The 18,960-nt window shown below is 41.4% G+C and overlaps 1 protein-coding gene across 2 annotated transcripts in view; it reads right to left on the reverse strand.

The window, feature by feature from the left end:
* The window catches only part of TTBK1 (tau tubulin kinase 1), a 103,847-nt gene that overhangs the window by 40,428 nt on the left and 44,459 nt on the right, over nucleotides 1-18,960 (reverse strand). For both annotated transcript variants that reach the window (XM_053938037.1, XM_053938038.1), the window contains exons 7-9: nucleotides 6,773-6,838; nucleotides 5,170-5,262; nucleotides 4,352-4,477 (exon numbers count right to left, since the gene is read on the reverse strand). In XM_053938037.1, the coding sequence (XP_053794012.1) occupies nucleotides 4,352-4,477; nucleotides 5,170-5,262; nucleotides 6,773-6,838 (285 nt within the window). The remainder of the gene's footprint in view (nucleotides 1-4,351; nucleotides 4,478-5,169; nucleotides 5,263-6,772; nucleotides 6,839-18,960) is intronic.

The following is an 18,960-nucleotide window of genomic DNA, read 5'->3' on the forward strand; positions in this document are numbered from 1 at the left end:
ATTAGGGATTTTACAGCCCTTTACTCTACTCCCTGTAGGGTCTTTTTCCATGGGTGAAGGATACAGGTATCTTCATCTGCCATTATTCTAAAGCTATTTACTGGACTTACTGAGTCTTCTCAGCTTTCTCTGAAACCTTTATACTTCTGATGAAAGGTCAAAGCTTTACAAGGAGAAAAGTGGAGTGGAAAACTGCACAGAACAGCCCCAGCAACAACCACTGCTCCTGGAAAGCAAAAAGTCACTGGATCCTGTCTAGGGATCCTCTGCCTACAGACAGATTATTAAGAATCAGAAGAGTTTCCATAGTCACTGCAAGCCTCCCATGATGAGTTTCCTCCTGCTGGGCAAGACAATGTGTAATTCCAGCTCTGAGTATCAAAACCACTAGTGGGATAAAGAAGAGGTCCAGTATGTTTCTCTATTAAAGATGTTACTGTCCACGAGCACATAAAACTTAATTGCACATTATGTAGTAGCATGCCATGTTTTGGGCTGATGGCCCAGAGAATGAGAGAGAAGCAGCCAATAGGGCACAAATTACCCACTAAGCTGTCATGATACATCTTGTTAAATGCCTTCTCCTGGCCAAGGCTCAGGAAAGGATCACAATCAATCCTGAAATATCACATATAAAAGGTACCAAAACAGTTATGGATTGTCCAGGCGCTCAAGCCTTGAATTCTTTGGGCCTTATCTAGGAAGATGGAATCTTTCAGCAGTAACTTTGGACACAGCAAATTGCTCTTGTTCAAGTTTCTAATGTGCACTGTAATCCACAACACAGTATTTAAGAATAAATATCAGGCACACCTCTTTAGTGGCAGGGGTCCCCTTTTGATAAGGGAATGCTCCTGATTTGTGTTTGTAAGTCCTACAAGAATTTATAGGGGGAAAATGATAGGACTGTGATGGAAGATATCTAGTAACGCTGTCCTGATTTCAACTGGAATAGAGTTCATTTTATTCCCAATAGCTGGTGCAGTGCTGTGTTTGGCATGTAGGATGAGAACAGTTGATGTTGATATCACGTTGATGCTTTAGCCCTTGTGCAGTTGTGCCCACCCTCATTCAAGGACTTCTCCACCATGCTCTGCTGGTGGAGAGCTTCACAAGAAGCTGAGAATTGGGACAGCTGACCCAAACTGGCCAAAGGGATATTCCATACCATAGAGTGTCATGCCTGGTATATAAACTGGGGAAGTTGGCTGGGAGGGACCAATTGCTGCCTGGGGACTGGTTGGGCATCAGGCAATTGTATTTTGCATCACTTGCTTTTCTTGGGTTTTATTTTTATATTTTTCTTTTTTCTTAATTACAATTATGATTATTATATTCTACTTGTTTCAATTATTGCATGGTCCTTGTCTGAACCTGTGGTTTCTTCTTTTTCTTTCTTTTTTTCTTTTTTCTGATTCTCTCCCCATCCCACTGTGCAGGGGGTACAGTGAGTGAGCAGCTGCCTGGTACACAGCTGCCAGCTGGACCGAAACCACCACACTTGGTCAGCATGAGAGAACTCAACCCAGCACTGGTTGTTCACAGGGAGTCTTTCCCAATTGCTTTGACAATATCTGGTATTGACTGAATCCAAAGGAAGATGTTCATATAGGAAACTTACCTTTCCACACCTGCTCAGGGTGTGTATGGGACAGCCATTCTCTCATACAACAACAGCTGATGTGATCATTTTTCCTTGAGTGAAGTGCAATTCACAGCCCTAGCTGAGGGAATAGGATGGATTTCCAGGCACTTGCCTTTGCACTTTAAATTTCTATAATCTTCCAAGAGCAAAGGTCACTATTACTTTCCTGATACTCATTGCAAAAGGATCTTTGGGTAGAAAAGCCAGCTACCTCCCCAGCCACACCTGAAACTATTCTTCTACTAGCTGGACTGTATGCAAGTGTAGTACAAAATATTTTCTACTACATCCTATCTGCACTTTTCCAGGGCAGAGGCATGCCTCTTGCTGTCAAATGAGTCAGAAAACCCCAAAATGCTGCTCTAACGCCCACAACCTCCTGCTGTGAAAGTGCTGAAAGTTTGATCCCAACCATGAACCAACACTGACAGCGATTCATTGAAGGGACAGACCTGACATCTGAGGACATGAGCCCAAGAAATACAAAAACACAGGGTATAAGATCCAAAACCTGACAGGTCAAGTCTATTTTATTCTACCATCATTTTCCTCTCCTCTGCTTAGGCAAACTTGTGTCATCTCTCCATCAGAGAGTAGTGGTCTCTGGTCACACTTAGTATCCTGTTACAGCTTGGTAAGTGCCTCTTGGAGACATCATCTCAGGGGCCCACAGCTGTAATAAAATTGCCACTCAGCATGACATGTGCTTAGAAGAATCTAAAAATTCAAATTCAATTCAGATTTTTAAATAAGCCATGACTTTATAATTTTGTAAACACACTTTCCCAATTTCCTTTATTTCTCTGTGGGTCTTGATACTGGTGACAAATTCAAATGGCCTTTGGTACAGTTTTTAATAGTTCAGAGTAATACATCCAGATAAATCAACATAAAGACATCTCTGAAGCTGAGATGCTTGGAGAATTTTCTGCCTGGAATAGGTCTCCAAGTCAAGCTAGAAGAGTCAGTGTTAGGTGGCAAGCTGCAGATGTCAGACTTTTGTGGGGAGTTCCCTTTTGGAGGCTTCTTGCCCAAGCTGCACCTGCAAGAAACTGAAGGCAAAAAGGCAATTCACAGCTTCAGTCAAATGTCCTACTGTGAAAGAGCTGTTTGTGATTTGTACTGCTTGAATTCTGTCTGGAAACATCTCCTTCCATTTCAGTCTCAAGGATGGCTTTTGGGTACCATTAGGACACAATTATTTTAAACTGGAATAGAATACATGAGCATATAGGTTCAGAAGCAGCTTTGGAAATCTCTAATCCAACCATCTGCTCAAAGCAGAGCTAATTAAAAGGCAGATCATATTTGTCATCCAGCCAATCTTTGGAAATCCCCAAGGAAGGAAATTCCACAGCTTTTCTAAGTACCTGTTCTGCATATAGGAACCCACACACTGAATTTTCCACCCCCCCTAGATTTAGTCACAATTTCCCTTTCTGCCTCTATTCTCCCCACAACTGTCTTTGAAGCAGTGAAAGACAGCAATCAGATCCCCTCATTGACTTCTCTACTCCATGACAAACAAATCCAGCTCCCTCTGCATCTCATCAGTCCACTTCCACCCCTCTGTAGCTCTCCCTCTTAGTGGCAAATGTTATTTTTCCACTGCACTATCCAGAAAGTATTTGCCTTTTCCTTTTAATTTTTTTTTAAATGTGTGGTTGCTATGTTACAACATGTACATAGCTAAACCACAAAGGCTCTGTTGGAGAGTTTGTTGGAACACCCTCCTACCACTTTCCCACTCATTTGATGCACTATCAACAGGACCAGGCACTCAGATAAGACTGCACATATCTGCTAATAAAATGTTGTTTCCATTACTGTCTTTAATGTTCAGAGAAAACCACCGTGATAGAAAAAAGCAACACAGAATCAAGTTGCTTCAGCTCCGTTGTGTTGGTCTGAATTACTCACTTACAGGCTGACAGCAAATACTGAATGGGAGGAAAAACCCTATGTTAGATGAATATTAAAGAAAGAGATAATAATGGCCAAGGCCTATATAAGTCTGCAAGAAATCAAAGGGGTCGGTGTACACCACTGAGCTGTCAATATAGGCTCTTAGACCTTGGCATGCTGTGCCAAAATTGTCTCACATTTGGGGTACCTCAAAATTTTTGTGTCTTAATGAAAGCCAAAATACTGTGCTATTTGGGAGGAACTATCTGATGTGAAGTTCAGGATTATTTTGGACAGGGTGGTGGAAGGAGATGAAGGAGTTTTTGAGGTTTTGAAGAACTGTAGAGTCCAGCCTCTTTCTCTTGGTTCTAGGAAAGGTATTCCTCAGCTATTGGGGCACACAAGACAGAGAGCACTTTAGACCTGATTATATCATAAGAGATCTGATAATCAGGATGCTTTAGGAAGAATAAGCAGAGCTTTGAAGGTTGACTCAAGACTGGCTGACAGGAAAGAAGACTGAATCAACTTCTACAAGCAAGAGATGTTGCAAAAGGTGTAAGTTTGTTATCTGATGATTAACCCAATCGTTGTAGTAAAACTAGCCTTCCTAGAATAGTATATAAGCATATGTATATAAGCACAGTAAATTTGGATTCTGATCACCAGTCAGTCTTCCCCATCTCTCTCCATCGCCGATACTCAACCAGATATAAACACATTCATGGAAATGTTAAAAAAAATCTAAATGTCAATCTAGAGTGCCATGCATCACACTGGGTAACAAAGATAGGCTCCCACCTGATAGTCTGGCTTGGTGAAGTAGTCTAGGCTTGCAATGTGATCCAGGAAGAGGTGGAACTCTGAAGGCATGTGTTTTAGCAGCATTCGGTGTTCATACTTTTCTTTTATCATGCCGACCTGCTCCTGGAAAAAAAAACCCAATACAAAGAAACAAAAAAAAATCAGAGCCAAGAATCTCTTCCATTGCTTCACATTTATAAAGACTTATCATTCATGGAATACAGACTCTTTCTAGACCCAGCACAGTGTCTATTACTTCTCCTGTTTGCTGTCCAAGGCACAAGGAGATTGAGCAGTGAAGGCAGAGGTCAAAGGGGAATCTGAACTCAGAAGCTTGCTGCACAGGTGACTTACTTCTTTCCAGGGATTTTATTCTTTAGCACAAAGTATTTCCAAGACAACATGAACACTTAGCTTTATTCTGTTTAACTTTCTAATTTTAAATCCTATTTGGCTTGTTTGGCACAGCAAAGCATTACCCTCCTGTCTTTCTAAAAGCTCTTTTTATTTGTCAAAAGGACAGCTCAGTCTTTCCACTTGTACTCTTTACTTTGCAAGAAAAAAGTAAAAAACACTTGATCTAATATAATTAACAATATGCATTAAAAATGTCTAATTACTCCAAATAAGAGAAGCCCACCCTGTGTATCAGAACACACAAAAGCAGGTTAGCATCTTGCAGCAAGACCTGATAAAAATGAGATTCTGGCTTGACTCCAGAAAAAAAGCTGCACTGAGTTGCAGGAGGAATAGTAAAGAGTCATAATAATTAAAACATAGCACCCTCTCTTAAGCACAGACACCAGTTTTCCTACCTTATCTTTGATCTTTCTCCATGGAAGCTGACCAACGGCAAACTCCACCAACATGTAAAAGAGGGACCACAGATCATCATGTCTGCCCATCTCCTGGAGAAAAGAGAGACCAAGACTGAGGAGCAAAGTTCCACCCGGCTGAGGGGTCCAGGTGTACTCTCCAGATGAGCTACCTCATTTTAAAGGACAGGAAGAGAAGTCATACCTCCCAGTCAATGATTAAAAAAGCCAAATTAAAGGCTAAATATACATATTTACTAATGGGACATGGAATAACTTTGATTAAGAAAACCCCACATTGTATATACAATACATTTTTTATTATTATTTTTAAGCCTAAATATAATTTGAATCTACTCAAGGGTTTTTGCAGAAGACTCATCATCATGCACCACAACAATTTACAGATTTATAACATTTCCACATACAACTCTCCTCCTGGGTTAGTGAATGGGAAATGGAAACATGGGGATAAAGGCTGAAATTGTCAAAGCACATGAACTCATTTCTGGTGCTCAACTTCCAATGTCTAGGATATGATTTCTCAAAATAGCCTGCATTATACAGCAATTTTTGTGTCTAAATATACATTCAGCTGATGTCAGCTACAGCTGGGCCTACTCAGCTCTTGCAAAAATTATACCTCAGGTTTCTCTGTGTCTCTCAAGAAACAGAAAGAATTCATGATGGCATTCAATTGCCCTCCCCACCTTTTGTAGACAACAACTTGCTCCTTCCCTAAAAAAACCTGACATTTCTTTGTACGCCACCAATAATCCTACAATCTTATTCCAAGTAAGGCCAGAAACCTGAAGGCAATGCAGGAGGGCTGACAGTTTTCATCTGGCAGGCACTTAGCAGTAGAAATGCAGAACTTAGAACCACAGAAGATGCTCAGTTGGAAGTGACCCATCAGGACCATTCAGTCCAACTCCTAGCCCTGTGCAGGACACCTCAAGAATCAGACCCTGTGCCTGAGAGTATTGTCCAAATTTACTGTTTACTGTCTGCAAAGGAACACTACTGAAATAGGAGAGAGGAGTGTTTTGAGAAGAATGTTAACTGAGCCTTCTAGAAGCATTTATAATGAAACAGGCCAGACACTATGTAAATAATGGTTCTTTTCAGGAAAAAAAACCCTAGCTTTCACCAGGTGGCTCTTCTCCTGATGGTATGATTAATGTTAATATTAAAAATTAATGTTAATATTAAAAATTAATGTTGATATTAAAAATTACAGATCAAGAATGGATTTGGGGACCTGGCACTTGGTAATTCCTGGCCAAATTCTGCTAGAAACCAACAGCAAGCAGCCTGGAACTTAACCAGATTTCTCCTTCAGTGTGGTTTACTTTTGCCCTCAAAAAGTGTCTGGTAATGCAATAATTACAATTTTGAAGTTTGGCAACTATAGAGGACTCAATAAGTGAAGCATAATTTTGATATTACAGTCAACAGCCTTAACTATCTAATGGAAATCTGATATACAAACTTCTGTAGATAACAAACCAGAACTCACACCTCTTGCTCCTTTGCTCCTGAAAACAGCTTTCTGAGGGGGAATTATCCTACTGGTAACTCCTTATAACTCCAAAATACTCACCCTGTTTTTGTGTGCATTCACGGAGGCATAGCGGACAGTTCCTCGGAAACCAGCAACATTGCGAGGCTGGAGGGAGGCAAGAGAAATATCTCAGAAACAGAGTGGGTGGCTGAATCCCCTGTGCAGCCAACTCCTGAGAACTTCTTGTCTAAATTGCTACTTTGTATGCATCCAAGGAATACAAGGCTCTTAGTGCCTTCTTGTGCTCTAGCAGCTACACAGAGAGTGTTCTCCGATTCTGCATATCTAGGAAAGCTCACTCTACAGAGAAGGCAAGGTGGTTACAGTGCTATGTTAGAATAGCAACAGTCCAGGCATAGAGATAAGAACATTAGCCAGGGTCAGATTTTCCTTTTTAAACTCCAGGTCAAGGGAAAAGCTAGTAAAGAAGTGCAAAACTGAGTCATGAGTAACATGAGCTAATAAAGCAGAGCCCGAAGATGGCCTGATCAGGATGGAAATGAGGATCGCCTACACTGACAGATGACCACAAATGTTTGCTGACACTGCTGTAAGCATCTTCTGTAAGACTTCAACAAATCATGAACCTCTGACTTTCAGAGTCCCTGCTTTTTTCCAAATTCTTCCCAGTATATCCTATCTTTATTTTCTCTTTCCCTGGTTCTCTTTTTCATGTCCTTGGGAATTAAAGGCTTGATACAGTGGGTGTGGAAAGGCAATCCTCCTGTGACTTATTTGTCCTGTCTGGAGGCTTTCTCTGCTTTGGGGGCTGAGCAACTGTTCCAACTCTTTCTACTGCTGCCTCCACAAGAACATTAGACCATGTGAGTTCACTTAATGCAGATGGCACTCTGAAAAAACTTGCATTTAAATAATGACATGCACCAAATTCTCTTAGTTGAACTAGAAGCACCAGAGTTAACAAGACTTAGCAGTGGTTTCAAAATTCTTGTGGTAAACCAGGTTCAGGCCCAGACTTCTTTCATCATAAGGCTAAGCTTGGGCAAAGAACTAAACATATTCAAAATGAAGTTCCTACTCCAGCAGAAAATTGAGTATATTAATAACAAGTTAGTTCAGTAACTTGTCCCACAGAGGTCAGTGGATTCAGGTTTGTTCTTTCAGCTGTGCCTGTACTTCCAGAACTAGGCCTAAAACTCTGTACTTTTATTCTAGGGCACCTTTTTGTGACTTTAAATATGTACAATTCAGTTGCTTCCTTTTGGGTACAGGGAAGTTGCTCTGAATTTCAATATTCGCAGAAAGAATAAAAATTCAAATATTTGTTTAACAAGTTCACTGACACCATGTATCATACACACACCTGTACAGTGTACAATGCAGCTCTTAAGTTATAAAGACTCTAAGCAAAAAAAAAAAAAAAAAAAAGCTGCAAGTCTATGTTACAACTCTTTTATGCTAATCAAATACTCCCCAAAGAGAACCCATATGCATACCACATGCACTTAACCCAGCATTTAATCTTGCAGTACACTAGCTTGAGCTATAAGATACTTATTTGGCAGCAAGTAATAGTAGAGATATTATATTTGTGATCATGTACCTCATCTCAGAACTATGCAATTCAGGATTCCCACTGACAAACGACTGCAAAATATTTTTCAGAATTCCACAGAATTCACTGATATGAGTTCCTGAAAAGCAGAATACTGGCCCACTGGAATACAGCCATTATCATAAATTTGCTCTACACATTCAAAAAAAAAAAAGAAGATATTCCTCTTTTCCATTGTGAATGGAAGATAGTGTGTTTGGATACTTTTCATGAACCATAAGGGTGTATTGTGAACAATTCTAACATGCAACCTGTAAAGTTTTCAGAACAAAAATTATTCCATTTTTGCAGTCCATGCAAGTACTGAACCAAGTACCACGTGTGCTGGCTTCAGTATGTCAGCAATGTCTCTAAAAATTGTTTTAGATCAATACTTACTATTTCTGGCAGACAGGCTATCTATGCAGTCTTTAATTAGCTCTGTTCTGAAACCAGTGCCAAGGAGTTTGCAAGCACTGGTAGCAAACCTCTCCTCTCTCAGAAGCAAAGCAAAACCCAGCTTTTGGTTCAGGCCTTTAACCTTGCATCTGTCCCACAGCCAACATGACCTGCTGCTCCCCAGCAGTCCCACACCTGAACCCAGAGGGCTTTCCCTCCACTCCTCTCTCACATGGGACCTCAGGGAAGGGAGAGTACTGCAATTGAGCAAGACCTTGCAGTTGCTTTGACAGGACCTTTAGAGTCCTTTGAAAAAAACAGGCAGATGCTACCTGTGTAATAGTCTCTTTTGCTCCTCTTTTAACCATATTTGCCTGCCCTGACAGTCACAAGGAATTGTCACTACAATCAAGTATTTCCCAGGCTGTGGAGATGCCTTGTTTTCCATTCAAACAAATAATTCCTCCCTGAACATTTGTAGTAGCACATGCTGCAGACCCAACTATTATTGACTTTTCTTCTGAATTCATAAACATTAATTTTCCAGATGATTTCTTTACACACTTCATTTCTTCCAGTTAAAAAACTACATCCCACCACTGCACTGGCCAGCAGTGGAAAAGAGCCTGGATAAAGCCTCCTTTTTGTTCACACCAGTCCACAGTTGAGATGGAATTGAAATTGCAACAGTTAGGAGCTTCAGACTATGGAGTAATATATAATCCAACTGATTTGAATCCCCAAAATTATGAATATATAATAAGCTAGCAAGTTGAAATTCAATTTTAAACCATAGGTGATTCTTTTTTTACACATCAGTATTACTATAAAAAATGTTATAAAGAGTATCTCTTCTTTCACTGATATTGTGTGTACCACAAATCTGAAGTATCTTACTACACAGTGCTGCATTGTGTTAGAAGCTTGGTTTAAAATGAGTTTCAGCTTGGGAGAATGTGTTAGATCACTACCACAGAGCAAAACCTATACTCTGTGTTCCTTTCACTGCATTAGCAATGTAGACCACCTCACAGACAGAGACAGAACTAGGTAACAAAATCCTGTATGAAGTGGATGCATTTTCCAAACTGTGCTCTTATACACCCATCATTTTCCAGATTAAACACTCAGGAACATTTGTATTTCAAGTGCCAACAGTGTCTCCCTCATTATTCATATGAAGTCGATCTTTCCTGCACGCTCCCCTTTTATTTGAGGAGTGCTCATATTTTCTCATTAATGTGAATCTCTGCTCCTCACACCATGTTCATCCATAGAGATTAAAATTATTCCTTCTGCCTCACTGGCAAAAGGAAACTGGATATTTTGAACATCCTGGTTTCCAGCTGCCTTCCTAAAAACTTGTATTTGGATGCCAATACTTTCCTCCTTCTGTTTCTTGTGACTGTGGTACTCTCATGACCATGACCATTGGTTCTTCCCCAGCTTTCTGGAAGCCTGTGCAGACACCTCATGAGATGCACAACCTTTGCCCCTGGCAGGCCTGCTGTCATCTAGGATATTAACCCATCTCCCCTGGAGCCAGGAAAAGGACTTTCAGCAGTAAGAACATGAAAAAAAAAAGTTAGCACAGTTTGAAGAGAAGGTGGTAATGAGAAAGAAGATGCCACAGATCATGGAAAGCATTTGGAGATATATTTTAGATAGAAATGAGTTGTGTTGAAAGGTTGTGGTAAGAAGAAAAAGTGAAAGGAGATGTAGAGATATGCTTCTTCACCTCTTCTGGTGAGGACAAAATCCACACCTCTTATATGCATTTTGACTTTTTAATTTAAACAGCAGCATTTTGTAGAATCATTAATGACTGCATCATATTTTATGCCCACAGGGAGTCAGAAATGAATAGAGGAAGCTGGAGACAGAAAAGTAAGATGAGAAAATTCCCTTCCCCTTGTCTCTGAAACCACAGAATTGACAAAATCAGTCTGGCACCACCCAAACATCTGCCAGCCCTCAGAGAGAATCCCAAGTGTTCTAGGCTTTTGCATCACGTTTAGGTAGCTGCCACGATCCTGCTGAAAAACAAACTTATCATAAGGGAAAAAAAGAAAACCAGGTGTAATTTGGACTTCCATATATAACAAAAGCACAAACCAAAATGAAAACCCAGAAGCATGGTGATGGCTCACTCACAACTCATAGCAGAGATGGTTACGAGCAGCGGATGGGAAGCCAACGCATCAAACACAGCCTCAAAAGAAGAGCCCAAAAGAACTGTAAAACAGAGAGAAACCCAAAGAAAAACATGATAAAAAAAACCAACAAAATGAGAAAAAAAATTAAACAGAAATGAATTAAAAAAACATTCAATATTGTATCCCAACAGAAACCTGTGTCTTGTTTAGCTGTTGCCATCTCCCATCACCCTTCCCAGGGCTGTTGGCCCATCCTGTGCTCAGTTTCATTTAGACACGAAGGCTTTTGTGAGCCTGTGTGATTTGTGAGTGCTCTGTAAGTGGTGAGAGGGGGGCCCTCTAGGGAAAACCTTCCCCTGCCTGCATATCACAGCAAAGAACTGGAAAAACAAAGCTGAGAGCAGCCATGCAGACAGCCTTACCACAGGTCACTTGTACACTTCTACTGTGGTTTTCCTTCCTACAATTATCTGATGTATACTCCTCCCTTCCTCCCCTAACCAAACTGATCTAATAACCCACAAGGGGATTTGCTCCCTCATCTCTTGCCCTTTTCATCCAGAGCAAGTTCTAACATTAGCACATAAGGTCTAAAAATCATCAGCAATGTCCCCTTTCCTATTTGAATTGTTACGGGTTCTCACCCAAGATATTTGGTTCTTTTCTGCAACCACTACCTTGCTTTCTCACAATCAATCTCCATACAAACAGTGGCTTGCCAACTTTACAGGCTTCACAGCTGCCAACTTCAGGCATGTTCCCTTTCCCTGGTGACTGCTGCCGTGCTCCACTGTCCGTGGGGGGATGCAGAATGGTGGTTTGGGAGAGAGCAGGATGAAACTCAGTGCTGCTTTTAGGTCACATGAGCAGTCATTGTATCTGTGAATGGCACAGTAGAGAAATCTGAGGGACATCCTCATCAGAGGTAAAAATTAATATTATATAATATAACCTTAAAACTCAATTCAGTGACCTGAGGAAAGACCTTGACTGAGAGACACTTATTCCAACAGAAATCAAGTAATCAAAAGCAATCCACAAAATGGAGTTTCTTATTTGAGTCTCACTATTCCCCTTTCCTAAAAACGTGCAAATCCTAAGAATTTCATAAATATTGCATGAAATTTAGTTTTGAGAAGGCTATTTAAGTCTCCTGCTATTCTTTCCAAATCAAAAGACTCAAAGCAGGTGAGTTAAAATGCCATTGCTGCTACTTTACTTTAGGAGAGTTCAAAACTTTCCATTAATTTAGTATCATTAAAGACCAAGGTATTTTGTCTTTTAAAATAGCATGCATCACATGATTCCAGCACCTAAATTTGTGCTGAAGATGAGAATGTCTTTCTCAGAGTAAAAACAAAGAACAAGTTTTTTTTTTAGTCAAAAGCTTATTTCAGTTATAATCCTATTATTCAGTTATAATGATTTTTAACAAGAGAGCTTTAGCCTCAGAGCTGCACTTGTTTCTTACATGCAAGGTCCCATAAGGCAAAAAGCAGCACAGAATATCCCCACAGAAAGAACAGAGTGCTAAGTAAGAAAGATAAGTTCTTCATCCACTGAAACAGAACAAGGGAACCACTGAAATGGAAATGTTCTGGAGTCACATCTCCTTTGGGATTTAGAGCACAAAATGCTTTCCTGGAACCAGATGGAGATGATGATTATTTTCTATCAAAAGGAAGAAGACAAAAGGCAGCTGTGGCAATCACTGAGATGCAGCACACTGAAGTTCAAACCTCCCCACATGTAAACCCCATCTCCCTCCTTCCAGAGTACACTCTCATCCCTAAGCCACAGGGTGCTTTGAGATGCAAGTTAAAAACATACAGGTTGGAAACGATACCTTTTGCATGGAATACATGAATAATTTTTACCAAGAGGGAGGAAGTGTATGACCTGGCAGCAAATGCACTTACCTGACTGAGGGGAGATTTGACCTGCAATCCAACTCAAATCCAACATTCACTCACCTAGGGAGCAAAGCCTCTGCTCCCTCATCACCAGCCACAGTAAGAGTTTTATACTCGTCCCTCCATTTTCCAGTGGGAAGAATAATCAGAACTTCAAGTGGAATAGCATCAACCAGAAGGAAATATACATTCAGATGTAATATACATTCAGATGTAATGTATACCCCCCTGCAGCTTGGTAGTAAAAGCACTCAGAGATGGAAAATGGGATCTCAGTCCCCTGCAGGTATACATAAAATTTGAGCCTGAGCTGTCCTTCCTTTTTCCTCAAGCCTTTAGCGGCTGCTGTGTAAAATAAAACCAACAACAACCTGATGCAGATGACCTGAGGTCACCCTCGTTGACCGTGGGATTTACGGTGAGGAAAGCAGAGAAACAGCCATATGTAGCAAGATACCAGATTGCCTGCTTGCTAAGAGAGTTTCAAATCCATCACCTAGTCTGCTTTCCATACATTTAATTTCAACAGCTTTGGATTTCTGTAACTGTGGCATTTTAAATCAGAACATAATCTCACTTCTCAAGTCCAAATTTGCTACTCCAGCAATTAAAGTAACAATGAGAACCATAATGACATTTTTGTGACAATTTGTTTTATAACAAATTGCATTTCCAGTGAAATTACATTTCTATTATATATTAAATGTGCAGTGTTTTTAAGACCTAGGTCCATTCTTTTTCCTTTCCCTCATCTCTGAACAAATGTGACTGTGCTGTGTTTTTCAGCCTTTCCTGTGATTACCTTTTTACAATACAAAGTTTGAAACAAAAATTATGTTCCCACCCAAGCTAATATAGTAATACAGCTCCACAAATCTGTTATTCTACTCCAAAATGTTCATTTCTTACATAATACTACAGATTTACATGTATCTCAAGTACAAATCAAGTATAAAGCTACTGGGCTTCTCTATCTGAATATCTGGGGTATTAGAATGTAGAAGTTCCTGTCCTCTGTGTTATTTTATAGCTTATTTTCCAGTGGGGGGAAAACTACTTAGTAGAAAAACATGCCATCATCTCCTCTTCTAATATCTTGCTCACTGCAGCAAAGTTTATTTTTAACACTATGCACAGACATTTGGAAAATAAATACCTTTTTCTCAATTAGCTGACACATTTCTTCAGCCTTCCTCACGCTCTTCTGCACTGTCCTGCCTACACCATCATCCCTGTGCCCACTGACTCCCAGAGCCGCCCTCGTGCATGTGCAGTCTCTCCAGCAAGGCACTGCAAACTACTGCAGTGCAGTCTGAGCCACAAGGAGATCGAGATCTAATCAATGGGCTGCAGCTGACTAAGCTAAAATAAAATGCTTGCTGAGCAGAACAGTTTACTGTCACATCCTGCAATGGGAGAGAGGCTTCAGGAAAAACATAGCCTCTATTTTCAAATAAATAATTAAGATCAAGCTGCTAAACCCTTGAACGCTTGCAATTAATATTTGTGGAGCCACAGGGAATGTGTTTCTGGAGTCAGAGCAGCACAGACAGTGGAAAGGCACAATACTTTCTGTACTGCACGTGACAAAACAGGCAGAGCCCAGCAACAAACAAGGAGTTCTTGTCCAAAACCTGACCTACATTAGCACAGACTCATGACTCAGAACACCTCCATTACACAAGCATATGCTCATCATCTGCATAACCATGTTTATGTTCATTTCTCCCTTCAAGTTCACATTTTCTTCTCAGCCTTAGCTCTCCATATCAAACAGATTCCGCTAGTCCAGCTCTCTGCTATAAAAATTAATCCAAGATGAAAAATTTGACTTGTGCACATTCTAAAGAAGAGAATTCTACATATTTAAAGAACCCAAAATTTTCTCAGTTCATTCCCCAGTTGCTTAGTTCTGTTGTCTTAGCACTGACTACTGATACTGCTGCATGGCAAAGGTGGGTTGTACAACCAGGATGTCATGGTGAATAAAACTGCTCGTGTCTCTATCTGAACCACAGCAGAGATTGCATCTAGGGGAAATAATAGTTAAATCCTTAAAAGAGATCACTGCATCCTGTAACATCAAATTTGTTATGAAAGGTCTTGGGATTCTTCACAAAATAGACTTTTTGGGTGGGAGGGAATAAGGGAAGGGGAGAAAATTGGGAAGAAAAAACTGGACTAGTTTCTCAGAAGAGGATCCCCTGCAACTGCAAGCACTTACTAATTAGTATTTTACAGACTTTAATAAAATTCCTTTCATTCACCTTCTTGTGCATGTTATAATTACAATTTTTTCAATCCCATTTCACACAAGTTTGTCATTAGTGTCTTCTGAATACTGCTTAGATCTGCAATACCTTCTTTGAAACTGGACGGGTGGTGTCCTATGCATCACCGACTGTTACCTCATCTAGATTTGTACAAAGGCACTAAAAAGGTGGTGTAGTTTTCATCATCCTATTCCATATGGACCATAACAATTGCATCACTGACTCTATTCATCTCAGGTAACCTGTCTCCAGTCCTCAAGGAGATGCTTCTGGATATCCTACAGGTAGGTCACAGGGAGCTGGGCAGATGCATTCTGTTTCATCTGGCACGTGCAATACTAATTTTTAAAAGGCATAATGATGGTTCAGGCCCCACACACGAGAGTGAAAATTTGACACTCTTCTAAAGAACAAAATCAGCAGAAACGTAACTAGCTGGGATAGCTACCTTTCTAATTTGAAAAAGTCTACACAGCTTTTCTAAAGGAAAGTAGCACATCACCAACAGTTTTCTCTGCAGCATTTGTGCATATAGGCAAGGACAAGATAGTCCATACAGTACAGCTGAGTTTTCAAAAACACTAGCCTCTCAAAAGGTCCACACTAAAAGAAATTGCACTGCAAAACATGTTTCTCTCTCATTTGAGTGGTGTCAACTATAGCTGTCCTTTAAAGAGGCAATAAACAAGGAATTTTGAAATAAGCCAATTTCAGATCATCATTTCCTTTACAAGTTTAACTGTGAGGATAGTTCTTAATGTTTAACAAAAACTTTGTAATGAAAAGCATTAAAATTTTGATTTAATTTTCCCCCTCTCTTTATGGCATTTATAAGCAGCAGAGTAAACTGATAACTAACAGAGCTGTAGCAGCTGTGACAGCACTTAACAAAGCAAGGGTGTGAGGGAGCCCAGGAACTTTGCCCAGGAACTGTGTGCCTCACTGGGCCTGTAGTAATGGTGGTGATGGGCCACAGGGCCTGGTTCCCCACATGAACAAGATCAACAGAATCTTCACAGAGCCTCTGGAAGGGAAAATCAAGAACCCTGCGATGCAAGGAAAAAAGGACAGCTAGCGGTAATGCTCAAAGGAATAACAGACAGATATTCCCAAGAGAAAGGAAAGCTGGCAGCAGAAGAGAGGCTGCTGCCCCACATGCAGATCTGCAGGTGCAGAATAGATTAAGTATCCTGGGAACTGGTGAGGAGGAACAAAGGAGGAGGTATCAGGGGAGATACCTGAGCTTCAATCAAATGTCCGAACAGGGAAGCAAAGGTGAGCGATGGTCACTGAGGATTCCTTCCTGCAGGAAATAAAAGTCCCCATCTACTGACCTAACTTGATGTCTCAAGAGCTTTGTGGCTTGTTTGGAACCTGGATATGGGATAATAAGGACAGATTGCCAAGTTTGTGTGGTCATCTGACTATTAACACTTGCAGCTCATTCATGGGAATACCACAAGCGCCTGGTTTTCAAGCAGTGACCTTGAATATTCTAAGAGTGACTACAGACCTCAAGGCATGGGGCTCTGGTTGCTCTCCTAAATCCTGCCAGAGCGAAGCTTGCATTGTGCAAGTCAACACCAAGCTGTCAAAGATGTGGCTTTGGCTTCTATGACCAAAGGTCCCCTTCTCTTTGAGGAAAAAGAACTGTTAGTGGAAGAAGGGACCCTTTTGACACAGTGGCAAGAGCATCTTTGCAAAGATCTCATCTCATCTTGCTAATCGGTGAGGAGGACTAAAAGCAGGTACAGCAGGACAGGATAACTGTAATGTGAAGAGAAATAGAAGAACAGAGACTGTGAGGAGGTGCCCCAGGAGAGGATGATAGAAGCTTCCACATCTCTCTTGGGGAAGCAGCACAACAGAGGGCTCACCTTGAGTGCCTGTCCAAAACCTCCTACATGTGTGTAACAAACAGGAGCAATTAGTGCTCTAAGTGCCATTGCAAATCTATGGTCTCACTGGGATGATAGAGACTTGGTGGGACTGCTTGCATGGCTTGAGTGATGCAATGAATGGAAAAATGGACAGGGAAGGCAAGGAGGTGCATTTTCACAGGAATGGCTTGAATGTATGAAGCTTTTCTTGGAGCAGGGGATGGGACAGTCACTATTGATGGGTAAGTGATCAGTACAGGTAGCATAATTAGTTGTAACCACCTGCTACTGACTGCCTGATCAAGACTTAAAAACAGATTAAACCTTCTTTAGAAAACTGAAGGAAGCCTTGCAATTGCAACCCTGGTACTCACATGGGGCTTGGATTACTCCTACATCTACTGCTCCTGCATCTACATATTGCAAAGACAACATGGCAGGGTGAAGCAATCCAGGAGTTTTCTTGTGAGCATTGAGCAGAACCAGAAAAAACAAGCAATGGAGGTTTGTAGTCATAAGGGAAGGACAACACTGAAGAGAAACAGTTTCCTGGGGAACTTGGTGGACAACAGGATGTCCATGAACCAGCAGTGCCCCTATTGCCAAGAAGGCCAATGGTATCCTGGGATGCAGTAAGAAGAGTACTTCCAGCAGGTCAAGGGAGGTGATCCTGCCTCTCTACTCAGCCCTGGTGAGGCCAGTCTGGAATGCCATGTCCAGTTCTGGGATCCTCAGCACAACAGACACATGGAGCTCCTGGAGTGGGTCCAGCAGAGGGTGACAAAGATGATGAAGGGACTGGAGCACCTCAGTTCTGAGGAGAGGCTGGGGGAGCTGGGCCTGCTCAGCCTGGAGAAGAGACACTGAGAGGAACCTCATCAATGTCTGTCAGTGCCTGCAGGGAGGGGCCAGAGCATGGACCAGTCTCTGCTCAGCGGGGCCAGGCCATGGGTCAAGAGGCAATGGGACAATGGGACAGGAACTGAGGCTCAGGAAGCTCCACCTGAACATTAGGAAGAACTTCCCTGTGTAGTGCCCGAGCACTGGGACAGATTGCCCAGAGAGGTTGTGGAGTCTCCCTCACTGGGGATAGTCAAGAACCATCTGGATGCAATCCTGTGCCATGTACTCTGGGATGACTTTGTTTGAGCAGGAAGGCTGGATCAGATGCCCCACTGTGGTCCCTTCCAACTTACCCATTCTGTGAATCTGTGTGTGATTCTTCTCTCCAGCATTAGATCACTCACACAGAGTTTGGATGTTTCAGGTTCAAAACCTTCCTCTCCTATAGGAGTTCCTCGCTTGACAGCAGAATACCACAAACACCATGTATTTAAGCCACAGGCAAGAATGGGAGCAGGCACATTGAAATCTCTCTCTTTTAAGCTTTATAGCTGTGCACAGTTGAGATACATTCCCTACAAAAGGGATGTTGTGAGACTCAGAGCCCTGCAGAAGGCCCTGCTTACTGTGACTAAGTAATTTTTTCTCTGTCTTTTTGTCAGAAAATGTAAGTCTTGAGCTCCAAAAGATGTTACTAAGCTTAATGAACCAGGAATACTTTGTGAATTTATCACTGACAGTACCCCCTTGAGACATTAAAAATTTCAGGTCAAACATACCTTGCTGAATACAGATGACAGATCCTAACCAGAATTTGCCACCTTTTAAACAGGAGAGAGTATGGCTTAGAGAGGCAGGGAGGGCAGCAAGAAATCAGCAACTCCTCTAGCAGTCCTGGCAAGCTGCCTTGCTGTTCCTTGTTCAGAAACTTGTCCTTGCAAGTGTTTGAAAACAAAACATACTGAAAATACTTTTTTTTTGTCCACTAGCAGTCTGTCCTGTTTTTTGTAATAGCCAGAGTCCCCCTTGCTTAGCCAGGATGTTGGCTGTGATGCAAATGCCAGAAATGCTGCTGGTAGCCAAAGTAAGAGCCTTCAGCCAGGCCCTAAGCAGCTCCCAGCACAGCACAGACACCACATGGCTACATGACCAATGCACATCTGCTCTGCCTGTCCAAAGGAGTAACTATCAAAGCCTGACTTCTACAA

This window comes from Vidua chalybeata, chromosome 3 (genome assembly GCF_026979565.1).
Source record: "Vidua chalybeata isolate OUT-0048 chromosome 3, bVidCha1 merged haplotype, whole genome shotgun sequence".
Taxonomy (NCBI): domain Eukaryota; kingdom Metazoa; phylum Chordata; class Aves; order Passeriformes; family Viduidae; genus Vidua; species Vidua chalybeata.